We start from the raw sequence: 14949 nt of genomic DNA on the forward strand, positions 1-14949 counted from the left end.
ATAAAACTATGTACCCTTGAACTTGTCATCTGAAACCCCAGTTTCCTTATCTGTAAATAGAAAAACAAGTGTAGTTATGAAGTATAAACCAAAAGTAAAATCTTAAGACCCTCCAACCATCTGAATGGACTTCCTCCTCGTCCAGGGCACTCTAAAATTTAACCTGAAAGCCTGGTTCAGGCCATGACGGGAAGTGGGGGTCAGACATGCCTCATTATGCCCCTCCAGCATTACCATCAACACAGACCTTAAGTCTGATAAGAAACATTTACAATCTAGTCTCTCTGAAGCCTGCTGCCTGGAGGTTTCATCTGCATGATAAAACTTGGGTCTGCACAACCTCTTATCATAACCCAGGCATTCCTTTCTATTGATAATAACTCTTTCAACCAATTGCCAATCAGAAAACGTTTAAATCTACCTATAACCTGCTGGCCTCCACTTCGAGTTTTCCCATCTTTCTGGACTGAACCAATGGATATCTTAAATGTATTTGACTGATGCCTCATGTCTCCCTAAAATGTATAAAATCAAGCCCTGACCACCTGGGGCACATGCTCTCAGGATCTCCTGAGGGCTGTGTCACGGGCCATGGTCACTCATATTTGGCTCAGAATAAATCTCTTCAAATATTTTACAGGGTAAGAAAGAGACTCTTTTCATCCACAGAAGGAATCAGGCCTTGGCATGTGACAGATTGTGGTGTAATATACATATATATCTACTGGTTTTCATCCATGGTTCCCCGCTTCTAACTCCCCTAGCCCTTGTTACAATCACCTGTTATAATGTTGGGTGTGTTAGGCCTTAGGGGCAGGCCGCAGGAAACAGAATCTCTCTGACCTTCTCTTTCCCTCCTTTTACCTGCCCCCAAGCAAGACTCAAATCTTCCCCTACCTTTCTGATTGTGAGTCCTTTTTCTTTTTTTTTTTTTTTTGAGACAGGGTCACTCTGTGGCCCAGGCTGGAGTGCAGTGGTGGGACCTTGGTTCACTGCAACCTATGCCTCCTGGGCTCAAGCGATCTTCCCACCTCCGCCTCCTGAGTAGTTGGGACTACAAGTGCATGCCATCACACCCGGCTAATTTTTGTATTTTTAGTAGAGACAGAATTTCACCACATTGGCCAGGCTGGTCTCAAACTCCTGACCCCAAGCCATCCACCAGCCTCAGCCTCCCAAAGTGCTGGGATTACAGGCATGAGCCACTGCACCTGACCTGATTGTGAGTCTTAAGACTCCACCGAGAGAGAGGGTGCTGCCCTATACTCTGGGGGATGTCATACAGCTTTCATAAAAACCCAAGAAGACTGGGTGCGGGGAGCTTCTGGATAGCTGACCACGTGGAGGTTCCTGGAGGGTATTTCACCCAGGGAGGGCATGCAAGTTCTCACTCCTTCTGCCATACTTCACCCTATGCATCTCTTCATCTATATCTTTTGTAATATTCCTTTAATAAACCAATAAACCTAAGTATTTCTCTGAGTTCTGTGAGCTGCTCCAGCAAATTAATTGAATTAATTTCAATTAAAGGGGGAGTGGTGAGAACCCCAACGTGAAGCTGGTTGGTCAGTTCTTGAGGCTGGGACTTGTGACTCGTGTCTGGGTTGGGGGAAAGAATTGGGGACTGAGCCCTCAACCCATGGGATCTGACACTATCACCAGGTAGATGGTATTGGAATTGAATTAGAGGACACCCAGTTGGTGTCCACTGCTTAGTGTGTGGGGAAGGGGTAACCTCCACACATTTGGTCACGGAAGTCTTCTTCTGTATTGATGGTGGTGGTGGTTGTGGTGAGAGAGTAGTAGAAAAATACAATTTGAGAGTTTTTCTGTTCCACAGGTGATCAATAAAAGTAAGCTCTTTTTTTTTTTTTTTTTTTTTGAGACAGTTTCACTCTGTCACTCAGGCTGGAGTGCAGTGGCATGGTCTCAGCTCACCACAACCTCCACCTCCCAGTTCAAGCAATTCCCCTGCCTCAGCCTCCCAAGTAGTTGGGATTACAGGCAGGCGCCACCACACCTGGTTAATTTTTATATTTTTAGAAGAGATGGGGTTTCACCATGTTGGTCAGGCTGGTCTCAAACTCCTGAGCTTAAGTGATCCACCCGCCTCAGCCTCCCAAAGTGCTGAGATTACAGGCGTGAGCCACAGCGTCCAACCTGTAAGCTCTTTTCTATCTCTCAGATTGTTTTCATCTTCCTTTTTGTCATTCCCTGCCCAGTTTTTCTGTTCCTCCCTTTTTGCCACCTTCTGAATCTTCGTCTTCAAGTAGCAATTTCCATCTTGCTCACTTCCAAGGCTCCATCTTAATCATCCTTCTGTCTCCTTCCTCCACCCAGATGGACCCTATATTTCGAAACACCTTGTCTACCAAATACCGACCCCTCCTTAAACAGTAGCCATGTCTCTCTTGCAGGCTTTTGGGAATATTGGGAATAGCTTATGGATTCAATTCAGGAAGCCCAAGGTCACCCCTGGGATCCCTGGCTACACTGCAGCCCTGTAGCCATATAGAGATGACGGAGCCCTGTGGGGGAAAGAGGTAGGCCTCCCTGCCCACCCCTTACCTGGTAGGAGCCATGAGGAGGGATGTAGTAAGTGTCTCCAGGAGCGAGGGAGTAATAGTCCTCCTCAATTTCCTTACAGTAGAACATGGACAGAAGTGACAGCAGGAGACGCCGGTCTTTGTCATCAGTCACTCTGCCTCCGTAATTACATTCCCCTGGGGACAACCAACAGAAGGAGAGGTTGAGCCCAGGGAAGGTCATCACGAGCTTGGTGGTTGATGTAAAACACGGCATTCTTCCGGCCAAAGATCTCTGCTGGGACATAGTGATAGGGACAGCAAGCAGGAAAATTCCGGGCAGAAGATGGCGGGTCCCCTGCAAGGGCCCCACCCTCAAGCTGAAAAGCCTGAAACCATGGCCCAAAGTGAGAACTTACATCCCTGTTTTCCCACTTGAATGTTGCCTTTTCCAAAACCACCCATGACCTGCCCCACCCCCGCAATCCATGCCCATTAAAACCCCAGGCTCAGCCAGCAGAGAGAGAGAAGCAGCTGGACATCAGAGAGAAGCGGCTTGACTTCAGGGGAACAGCCTTTTCAGCTCCCTTTCCCGCTGAGAGCCACTTTCTTCGGCAATAAAATCCCCCACATTTACCATCTTCCATTCGTTTGTGCGACCCCATTCCTCCCGGACACTGGACAAGAGCTCGGGTGCCATGAGTGCAAGTGCAAAAGTCTGTCACGCTGACCCGCCACTGGGCGGTTAATACTTGAGCTGTCTGGACCGCAGAGCTACAAGAGTACTGTAAACCTTCCTCTGGGTGACAGAGGGAGACTGTCTCAAAAAAAAAAAAAAAAAAAAAAAAAAAAAAAAGACCTGCACTCCAGCCTGGGCAACAGGAGCGAAACTTCGTCTCAAAAAATAAATAAATAAATAAATAAATAAAAAATAAAAACCAAAACAAAAAGACATTTCAAGAGAGAGGGAGAGACCACATTCATATAACTTTTATTATAGTATATTGTAATTGTTCTATTTTATTACTGTTATTGTTAATCTCTCGCTGTGCCTAATTTATAAATTAAACTTTATCATAGGTATGTATGTATAGGATAAAAAATAGTATATATGGGGTTCGGTAAAATCCGCAGTTTCAGGCATCCACTGGGGGTCTTGGAACATATCCCTGGTGGATAAAGGGGGACTAGTGTATATGTTGAGATGGTGGCAGTAACAGTGGTTGGAGCCTTTGCTAACTGTGCCCCAATAGAGAATTACAATGAGCAAAGACTCTTGCTAATTCATGCTGGAAATGCAGAGTGGGCAAGAAATGGATCTATGATGTCTTTTATACCCTTGAGGTTTGAGGATTGTTTGTTATCTCAGCCTAACTAGCCTATCCTGACTGGAACAGTTGGAAGGTAACTACTCTCAAGCTGGCTGGTTTATGACCGGCAGGCAGTTGGTTTATGGCTTGCAGGCAGTTCTCTAAGCAGACCACATCCCAGGGCAATCATGCACTCATGCTATGGTCTGAAGAGGAACCCTAGGATGTGCTTCTGCATGACCTGGAACTGTGGGAATATGGCTCACTTCTATTTATTATTATTACTAGTTTTAGAGACGGGATCTCGCTGTTTTGCCCAGGCTGGTCTTGAATCCCTGGGTCCAAGTAATCCTTCGGCATCAGCCTCCTGAGTAGCTGGGACTACAGGTGCAAGCCACTGTGTCCAGCTCCAGGCACACTTCTTTGGAGATGTTCTTTCACCAAACTGAGACCCACTGTATGCGTACTGTGTGTGTCATTTGGGGCTTTGTTTTAGGGAACACTATACTGAGTTAAGGTCAATGTGACCTTCTGGCACTGAACTTAATCACTGTAAAGAACAGTCTTTCAACCTTGGCACTCTTAACATGTTGGACTGGATAGTTCTGTGTTGTGGGGACCACCTTGTACATCGCAGACTGTTCAGCAGCATCCCTAACCTCCACTACTATAACTGCCAGTAGCACGCACTATGACATCCAAAACCATCTCCAGACATTGCCAAATAGCCACTGGGGACTGAAATCACCCACAGTTAGAGCCACTCCTTTAAGCCTCTGTCTTCCCAGCTGTAAAACGGGGTTATTAACATGGAGCTCATAAAATTAGCGTGAAGACTCAATGCATTAATCACAGGTATACAGTGTCTTCCACGTGCCTGGGGAAGGGATTCTAACAAACTCCTTAACATATGGAGCTGAAGAGGAAATTGTGTGTGATCTTGATGCCCCAGTGTTTTAATTAAGCTGCATTTTGACCTTCGGCCATGATATTCCATTCATTTAGCACATGTCTATTCTTATTCCTGTCTCTGGGACTATATGGCACGTTCCTTGAAGTTAGTGGTCACGTTTTTTTGGTTGTATGTGTGTATGTTTTTTAAGAGATGGGGTCTTGCTCTGTCACCCAGGCTGGAGTGCAGTGGTGTGATCATAGCTCACTACAGCCTTGACCTCCTGTGCTCATGCGATCCTCCTGCCTCAGCCTCCTGATTAACTGGGGCTACAGGTGCCCAACACCATATCCAGCTCATTTTTATTTTATTTTTTTGTAGAGATGTGGCCCAGACTGGTCTCAGACTCCTGGGCTCAAGCAATCTTCCCACCTTGGCCTCCAAAAGTGCTAGAATTACAGACGTGACCCACCGCACAGAGCCTATGATCAAGTTTTACACATTTACATTCTTCCATATTATGTACTTGTACATATCGTGGACTAATAAAAGGTTGCTGATTGATTGCTTTAATACAAAACAGCTAGTGCCATTTCTACTTCAGGATCACTTTGCTGGGAATGTTCTCCTTCCTCTATGCCCCACACAGTCCATTCTTTTCCACGCATAAAACTCCTACTCACCCCGAAAACCCATCTCGTATGCCTTTAAGAAGTTTGCCATGATCATCTCCTCCTCCTACCCCAAGATTTAATCATTATGCTGCCCTTCTACTTATAAATGTTTCTCTTGTTGAACTTATTACTATGTTACCTTTTTTTTTTTCTTCTGAGACAGGATCTCGCTCTGTCACCCAGGCTGGAGTAAGGTGGCACGATCAGAGCTCACTGCACCTCCACATCCTGGGCTCAAGCAATCCTCCCACCTTAGCCCCCTGAGTAGCTAGGACTACAGGCATATGTCACCAAGCCTGGCTAATTTTTGTATTTTTTGTAGAGACGGAATTTTGCCCCAGCCGGTCTTAAACTTCTGGCCTCAAGTGATCCATCGCCTCGGTCTCCCAAAGTGCTGGGATTACAGGCAAGATCCACTGCGCCTGGCCTGTATTTTTTTTTTTTTTTCTGAGATAGAGTCTCTCTCTGTCACCCAGGCTAGAATGCAGTGGCGCAATTTCAGTTCACTGCAACCTCTGCCTCCCCACTTCATGCAATTCTCCTGTCTCAGCCTCCTAAGGAGTAGCTGGGACTACAGGCACCGGCCACCATGCCCGGCTAATTTTTTTATATTTTTAGTAGAGACGGGTTTTCACCGTGTTACCCAGGATGGTCTCGATCTCCTGACCTCGTGATCCGCCTGCCTCTGCCTCCCAAAGTGCTGGGCTTACAGGCATGAGCCACCACGCCTGGCCAATTTTTTAATTTTTAGTAGAGATGGGGTTTCAATATGTTGGTCGGGCTGGTCTCAAACTCTTGACCTCAGGTGATCCACCTGCTGTGGCCTTCCAAAGTGCTGAGATTACAGGCATGAGCCACTGTGCCCCGCTGGTCTGTATCATTTTTAAAAATATTTTTCTTCTTTTGGAGACTGTGAGTCACTCAAGGGTAAAGATTCTATCTTAATTTTGTTTGTTTGTTTGTTTCCTTACAATATCTAGCATGATGACCAGCATTAGTAAGAGCTCCATGTGTATGGTGAGGGAGGGAGGGAGTACATAAGTGAATGGAAATGGGAGGAGAACAGCAGGAGGGTGGAACATGATACTGGAGGTTTACAGTGGAAAAACCCCTCCTGTAAATACCTGTCAGGTAGGTCAGAGCATCAAAGGGCACCTCCTTGTAGCCATTGAGAAACATCTGGATCTGCCACATACTAATCCTCAGGTCAGATTCGTTGAATTCATAGGGAATATTCCACCCTGCATGCGGGAAAGCAGAGAGAGGCTTCAGTGCTGAGAGCTCTTAATTTCCACTCAAAGACCAAGCTGAGGGAGTTAAGCATCATTATGGATCAAAAGCCTCTTTCAGGCTCATGAATATCAAGCACCAAGGCCAACTATTAGCCTGGACATTTACCGCCAACGTGGGAGCCATTCTGCCTGAGAAAACATCCATTCTAAAATCAATTTCCTTATGTACCTCCCCATTTGTTAAGGAAGATGTTAATGTCCTGGGATTTGTGGAATGAGAATTATTCAGCCTGGCAGGAATACGGTGGTAATGCACGGAGCTCCAAAAATAACACCGCGGCATGGCTAGACAGCAGGAGCTACGACTGGGCAATAGAGCTACGTTGGTTCTGAGAATTCCCCTCCTCGAGCTCATGGGAAAAACTGAATGGCCAGCCTTAAAGAAATGACCACTCGTATTTCCAAGGGTGTAACGATAAATGCCCATTGGGGGCTGAACAAGTGACATACATGTGTAAACCAGGCATGGTGCAGGATACAAGAAAGAGTATGGGGAAACCTGTGCTCAATAAGGAAGTTTTTTGTTTGTTTTGCTTTTGTTTGTTTTTTTGTTTGTTGTTTTTTTTTTTTTGAGACAGAGTCTCGCTCTGTCCCCCAAGCTGGAATGCAGTGTCGTGATCTCAGCTGACTGCAACCTCCACCTCCTGGGTTCAAGAGATTCTCCTGTCTCAGCCTCCTGAGTGGCTGGGATTACAGGCACGTGCCACCACGCCCAGCTAGTTTACGTAGTTTTAGTAGAGACGGGGATTCGCCATGTTGGCCAGGCTGGTCTTGAACTCCTGATCTCAAGTGATCCGCCTGCCTCGGCCTCCCAAAGTGCTGGGATTACAGGTGTGAACCATTGCACCCAGGTTCAATAGAGAAGTTTAATTTCCTCCCAAACACTCGCTTTCAAATTATAACAAAATAATAAAATTTGTGTGCCAGCAAACGAAGCATGACTGGCAGTTAGTTGCAAGCCGAACAGTTGCATGGCTTTTTTTTTTTGAGAGACTGGATCTCGTTCTTTTGCCCAGTCTAGAGTGGTATGATCTCCCTTCACTGCAGCCTCGAACTCCCAGGCTCAAGTGATCCTCCCACCTCAGCCTCCCAAGTAGCTGGGACTACAGGCTTGTGCTACTACGTCAGGCTATTTTATTTATTTTAATTTTTTTTTTGAGACAATGTCTTATTTTGTCATCCAGTTTGGAGTGCAGTGGCACAGTCTTGGCTCACTGCAGCCTCCACCTTCTCGCCTCAAGCGATCCTCCCACCTCAGCCTCCCAAAGTACTGGGATTACAGGCTTGCGCCATTGTGCCCGGCATGACTGGTTTATTTCACTTAGCGTAATGTCCTCTAATGTCCTCAGGTTCATCCACGTTGTAGTGTATGTTCAGAATTTTCTTCCTCTTTAAGATTGATTAATATTCAGGAGTTCTAGACCAGCCTGGCCAACATGGTGAAACCCCATCTCTACTAAAAATACAAAAATTAACCGGGTGTGATGGCATGCTTGTAGTTCCAGCTACTGGGGAGGCTGAAGTGGGAGGATCGCTTGAACCCGAGAGGTGGAGGTTGCAATGAGCCAAGATCACAACACCACACTCCAGCGTGGGTGACAGAGCGAGACCCTGTCTCAAAAAAAAAAAATTTTTCGTTGTATGAATATATAACATTTTGCTTATGTATTAATCTACCTATAGACTTTTTTTTTTTTTTTTTGAGACAGGGTCTCACTCTGTCACCCAGGCTGGAGTGTGGTGGTGTGATATGGGCTCACTACAAACTCCACCTCCCGGTTGAAGCCATTCTCATGCCTCAGCTTCCCAAATAGCTGGGATTATAGGCGGGCACCACCACACCCGGCTAATTTTTGTGTTTTTAGTAGAGATGGGGTTTTACCATGTTACCCAGGCTGGTCTTGAACTCCTGGCCTCAAGGATTCTGCCTGCCTTGGCCTCCCTAAGTGCTGGGATTAAAGGCACAAGTCACCACGCCCAGCCAGGTTGTCAGATTTAGCAAATAAAAATACAGTGAGAGTTTAATATTAGTTAAATAATAAATCATTTAGTATAAGTATGTTCCAAATATTGCCTGGAAAATACTTATACCGTATCTTACTGGCAACCCTATCTGAGCGCAAGCTTAAACACGCACCTGGAAACACACCTATATGTGTCTGATATCCTTTCCCTCAGGCCACTCAGGTGCACTGTCATCGCTTACCTAGGGGGCCGAAGTTTCTTCTCTCTTGAACAACGGCGTGGAAGAAACAAAGGCCAAATAACATCTTTTGCCACATCACCGCCTTTGCACAGCTTTGGAAGAACACAGGATCTGAGATGGGGTCATTGAGGTAGGAGCGCAACAGGTTGGCCCGGAGCCCTTTGGGGGGCTCATTGGTCATTTTGATTCCATTTTGGAGAATGCTGACCGGAAACTTCTCTGATGGATAGCTGGTTAGCCAGAGTCTGGAAGAACAATGGACCCAACTTTTTAGAGCAATACAGTAAGTTATAGTGAAAAACAACAACAAAAACAAAACAATAACAATAACAAAACAGACCAGCCTGGGTAACATGGTAAAACCCCATCTCTACTAAAAACATTATTTTATTGATAAATTAAAAAAAAAACAATAACAAAAAAGAATAGCTATGATTTATTAAATACTACCAGAGCCAAAACTATGCTAAGCATTTAACATATGTCCTTTTATTTCCCTTAAGCCTCACAGCCACCTGATGAGGAGGGACTTATTACCCCTTTTACCAGTGAGGAAGCGGAGGCACGGCAAGGTCAGGTGGGTTTTTCAAGGACACACCACTTGGCAGTAGTTGAACCAAGATGTGAACTCAGGACTCTCTGACTCCAAAGCTCCTACTCTTTTTTTTTTTTTTAATGTAGAGATGGAGTCCCTCTATGTTGCCCAGGCTGGTCTCGAACTCCAGGGCTCAAGTGATCCTCCCACCTCACCGTGCCACAGTGCTGGGATTACAGGTGTGAGTCCCCGTGCCTGGCCCTAAGGCTGCTTTCTCCCTACAACCAGAGTTGAATAGTTGCAACAGAGACAATATGGCCACAAACCCTGAAATATTTACTATTGGCCCTTTACAGAAAAAGTTTGCTGATGCCTGTCATATAAGAAATGGCATTTGAAATGTGCCTTGAAAAATAGGGAGAAATTCTTTTTTAAATGCAAGTGTATCTATGCCCACAAAAAAATGGCAACATATGTAAAAGTGTTTAGAAGAAACTAGAATTGATAATTTTACCACCTATAGGTTAACATCTTGGCACATTGCATCTGAGGCTCTTTTTTTTCATTTTTATTATTTTTATCTTATTTTATTTTTATTTTCATTTTTTTTGAGACAAGGTCTCACTCTGTCACCCAGGCTGCAGTACAGGGGTGCATCTCGGCTCACTGCAACCTCCACCTCCCAGGTTCAAGTGATTCTCCTGCCTCAGCCTCCCGAGTAGCTGGGACTACAGGTGCCCGCCACTATGCCCAGCTAAGTTTTGTATTTTTAGTGGAGACAGGGTTTCACCATGATAGCCAGGCTGGCTTTGAACTCCTGACCTCAGGTGATCCACCCACCTCGGCCCCCCAAAGTGCTAGGATTTACAGGTGTGAGCCACTGCGCCCGGCCAGAGTTGCTAACGTTTAAAAACCTAAGGCTTTCTTTTACAGTTCTAGATTCCCATCTTCCCTTTAAAATTGTTAGAAAGCCTGATCCTACATGGCAACAGTTAGCTAGTATTAAACAGTGACCGCTCTCCTTGCCAGAGCATGTGCCCAGTTCACTGCAAGCCCCACCATTCCCTATTGTGTCTGACACTGAGGCTGACTACCCATGAGGATTGTTGCTGTACTGTGGAACATGGACTATTTCTTGTATCCAGCCCTCTTCACTCATTTATGATACATGCCTGGCCCCTATAGGCACTTGAGAACTTGAGTTCATGATTTTTGGGTCAGGATCATATTACAGTAGAACTTAAAATGTCAACATAAATAACTTTTTCTTCTTTGAGTGTGTCATTAATGGCCAATGAATTCACTCACTATCCCAAACCAAACAACATTCTTTTCTTTTTTTTAAAGATTAAGGCACAACACTTTTAGGTTTTTTTGTTGTTTGTTTTTTAATTTATTTATGTTTGGGACAGAGTCTCACTCTGTCACCCAGGCTGTAGTGCAGTGGTGCAATCTCAGTTCACTGCAACTTCCACCTCCTGGGTTCAAGGAATTCTTGTGCCTCAGCCTCCCAAGTAGCTGGGATTACAGACATGCACCACCGCACCTGGCTAATTTTTGTATTTTCAGTAGAGACAGGGTTTCACCATGTTGCCAGGCTGGTCTTGAACTCCTGGCCTCATGTGATCCGCCTGCCTTGACCTCCCAAAGTGCTGGGATTACAGGTGTGAGCCACCTCACTCGGCCCCAAACAGCATTCTTGAAACTAATGGACTTCTCTTAAACTCTCTCTCTCTTGGAAGTTTTATATGAAGACAAATCAACTGTGGCCTAATCCGACTTTGTAAATAAGCACCAAACACTTTCCCTCTTTTCTGGCAGACGACTGAGATGAAAATAACCAGCTAGTTTTGTTGGATAGAGCAGGGGTTGACAAATTTTTTTCTGTAAAGGACCAAATAGTACATATTTTAGACTTTATGAGTCCACATGATCTCTGCTGCAACTACTTGTCATACAAAAGTAGCCATAGACAATATATGAATAAGCATGATGTTTTTCAATAAAACTTTATTTATGGACACTAAAATTTGAATTTCATAGAAGTTTCATGTATTATGAAACATGATTCTTTAGTTTCTTCCCCACACTGTTTAGTTAGCTTGCAAGCTATACCAAAAAAACTGGCAGCAGGGTGCATTTGGCTATCGGGCCATAGGTTGCTGCTCTCTGCCCTGGTATAAGAGAATCCCTTGGCTGGGTGTGGTGGCTCACGCCTGTAATCCCAGCACTTTGGGAGGCTGAGGTGGGCGGATCACCTAAGGTTGGGAGTTCAAGACCAGCCTGACCAACATGGAGAAACCCCATCTCTACTAAAAATTCAAAATTAGCCATGAATGGTGGTGCATGCCTGTAGTAGCCTCAGGAGGCCAAGGCAGGAGAATCGCTTGAACCCGGGAGGCAGAGGTCACGGTGAGTGGAGATCGCGTCATTGCACTCCAGCCTGGGCAATAAGAGCGAAACTCCATCTCAAAAAAAAAAAAGAGAGAATCCCTGAACATTTGAGTTAAAATGGACTTTAAAGTCTGTTTGGTTCAACTCATTATTCTATGAATGCAAAAACTGAGGTTTAGCTTTGTTGGGCTTTAAAATTCCCAAAAAACAAATAGCTGTTTCCAGTGTTGATTAAAATTCCGAAGAACCCCAGAAATGTAGGATAGAGGCAGGAGGCAGGAGGCAGGACAAATGATACCTGGAAAACAGTAGAATTTTTTTTTTTTTTTTTTTTTTTGAGACAGGGTCTCACTCTGTCGCCCAGGCTGGAGTGCAGTGGTGTGATCACTGCTCACTGCAGGCTTGACTTCTCAGGCTCAGGTGATTCTCCCAGTTCAGCCTCCCAAGTTGCTGGGACTACAAATATGTGCCACCATGCCCAGCTCATTTTTTGTATTTTTAGTAGAGATGGGGTTTTGCCATGTTGCCCAAACTGGCCTTGAACTCCTGGGTTCAAGCAATCCACCTGTCTCGGCCTTTCAAAATGCTGAGATTACAGGCGTGAGCCACCATGCCTGGACAGGATTTTTTTTAGACAAATAATAATTTTTAAAAATCAGACTTGCTCACATTGAATCTACCTTTCCAGCTACGTCTCCTATTACCTTCTCCGACAACTTTTCATGGCATATACCAGAGCTGTAAGATAACTTCTCAGGATTTCCTTAATACCTCTCTTTGCTTTTCCAATACCTCTCTTTGCTTTTCCAAATGCTGTCTCTTCTGCCTAGAATATCCTTCCTGGCAAACTCCTATTCATTTTTCAAAATCCTGGGCCATTGTCCAGCCTCCAGGACTTCCCCAACCTTCCCATCCCTTCTCTGTATTCCATGGTTCTTGTTCAAATAGTGAGTAAATCAGGTATGACATGGTATCAACATTATTCATCTATGGCCTGCCTTCTGCTATACTGAAGAGCTTCTTTCTTTTTTAGAGAAGAAGTCTCGCTCTGTCGCCCAGGCTGGAGTGCAGTGATACGATCCCTGCTCGCTACAACCTCTGCCTCCTGGGTTCAAGCAATTCTCCCACCTCAGCCTCCTGAGTAGCTGGGATTACAGGTGTGTGCCACTATGCCTGGCTAATTTTTGTATTTTTAGTAGAGACAGTGTTTTGCAATGTTGGCCAGGCTAGTTTCGAACTCCTGACCTCAGGTGATCCACCCGCCTCAGCTTTCCAAAGTGCTGGGATTACAGACATGAGCCACCCTGCCTGGCCTAGACTGAAAGTTTCTAAGGGGCAGGACTGTGTCTTGGTCATCTTCCCAGCCACCATCCTGATGTCTGGAGGTTGGGTCCCAGAGAAGGCAGTGGTGGGACAGCATCTCACCTGAATCTGGCATTGGTGCTCTCAGGAACAATCACCTCCTCACAAATCTTCTCCAGGGTAGGCATCCAGCTTGCGGCCAGGTGGCAGTTCTGTAAGACCACCCAGGTCCCGTCTTTGATGGCATTGTTGATCATTTTGGCAGCAATAGGGCCTTGGCCTTGGCCCAGGGAGATGGTCTGTGTTCTGGTACCTCCCATACCAAGATCATCAGCAAACTTCAGCAGGCCTGAGACCAGGAAGAAAGGAGGCTTTTGAAAGACGACAGGCCAGCTAACAGTAACAGAACAGCTATATCAACAATAACAACATGGCTGGGTGTGGTGGCTCACACCTGTAATCCCAACACTTTGGGAGGCCGAGGTGGGAGGATCACTTGAGCTCAGGAGTTGGAGACCAGCCTGGGCAACACAGTGAGACCTTGTCTCTATTTAAACACACACACACACACACACACACACACACACACACACACACACACACACCCCAACACAAAAGGTGGGGTTCACATTAAAATTTTGGACTCAGAAAAAAACTCATTGGCTTCTGTTAATTACAAAATAAACATCTCTCTGGGGAAACTTTAGACATCAGATCAGATGGCAGATGAAGCTACCATCAACTTCTCTTTTGCTTTAAACACATAGACATTCTTGATAAAAAAAGAAATTATCTGAACTGAAAAGAAACAAAAAAAATCAAGGTTTGAAAGAAAAGGATATTCCCAGGTGCCCAAAACGGGGAACTCAAAAATAAAGAGGTGAGCACATAATCAAATAACTAGGAAACTGATTTTTGCAAATTTATTTTAACAAGAAATATAAGCATTTGTAAAGTGAAATAAGTCTCTCACTTCTCTCTTCTCAGTGGTAGCCAATGTGATTAGATTTGTGAATCCTTCAAGAAATATTTTGTGTATTTAAATAAATGCATATATACTATTAAATTTATATGAATTGTAGAATACTGCATTTTTTTCCCACTTAACAATGTACATATCTTATAGGTCTCTTCCACATTAGTACATGTATAAAGGCTTTTTTCTTTCATGGATACATAGTATATCACCATTGGAAAATACCACACTTTATTTCATTACTCTAGATGTTAAAGTTTTAATGTCCATGGGAGATATAGCTTTGCACTCATAAGAGGTGGGGAGCTGGAACCGAGACACTTGCATAAAGTTAGAATTCTCAAAGTGCCGTACCTTCATGTTATGAAGGCCAGACCTTTGGCCAGATGCGGTGGCTCACGCCTGCAATCCCAGCACTTTGGGAGGCCGAGACGAGTGGATCACTTGAGGTCAGGAATTCGAGACCAGCATGGCCAACATGGTGAAACCCCATCTCTACTAAAAATACAAAAATTAGCTGGGCTAATTAGCTAATTAGCTGGGTGGCGCATGCCTGTAGTCCGAGCTACTCGGGAGGCTGAGGCAGGAAAATTGCTTGAACCTGGGAGGAGGCGGAGGTTGCAGTGAGCCGAGATCACGCCACTGCACTCTGGCCTGGGTTACACAGCAAGACTCCATCTCAAACAAACAAACAAACAAACAAAAGAAGGCCAAGGCCATTTGACTACTGACCCAAGGAAAAGACATGGAAGCTCATAACTGGTCTGGAGCCTGGGTGGAAAAAATAACTCTCCAGTTTAAAAATCAAAACACTAAGTTTATGCCACATGAATTTGAGGAGTG

The 14949-nt window shown here is 44.9% G+C and overlaps 1 protein-coding gene across 3 annotated transcripts in view; it reads right to left on the bottom strand.

Annotated features, from left to right (window-relative positions):
* The window catches only part of DNAH3 (dynein axonemal heavy chain 3), a 219907-nt gene that overhangs the window by 12859 nt on the left and 192099 nt on the right, over positions 1–14949 (bottom strand). For all 3 annotated transcript variants that reach the window (XM_016929616.4, XM_016929615.4, XM_016929617.4), the window contains exons 54-57: positions 13254–13479; positions 8900–9144; positions 6526–6642; positions 2569–2723 (exon numbers count right to left, since the gene is read on the bottom strand). In XM_016929616.4, the coding sequence (XP_016785105.2) occupies positions 2569–2723; positions 6526–6642; positions 8900–9144; positions 13254–13479 (743 nt within the window). The remainder of the gene's footprint in view (positions 1–2568; positions 2724–6525; positions 6643–8899; positions 9145–13253; positions 13480–14949) is intronic.

This window comes from Pan troglodytes, chromosome 18 (genome assembly GCF_028858775.2).
Source record: "Pan troglodytes isolate AG18354 chromosome 18, NHGRI_mPanTro3-v2.0_pri, whole genome shotgun sequence".
In the NCBI taxonomy this organism is placed as follows: domain Eukaryota; kingdom Metazoa; phylum Chordata; class Mammalia; order Primates; family Hominidae; genus Pan; species Pan troglodytes.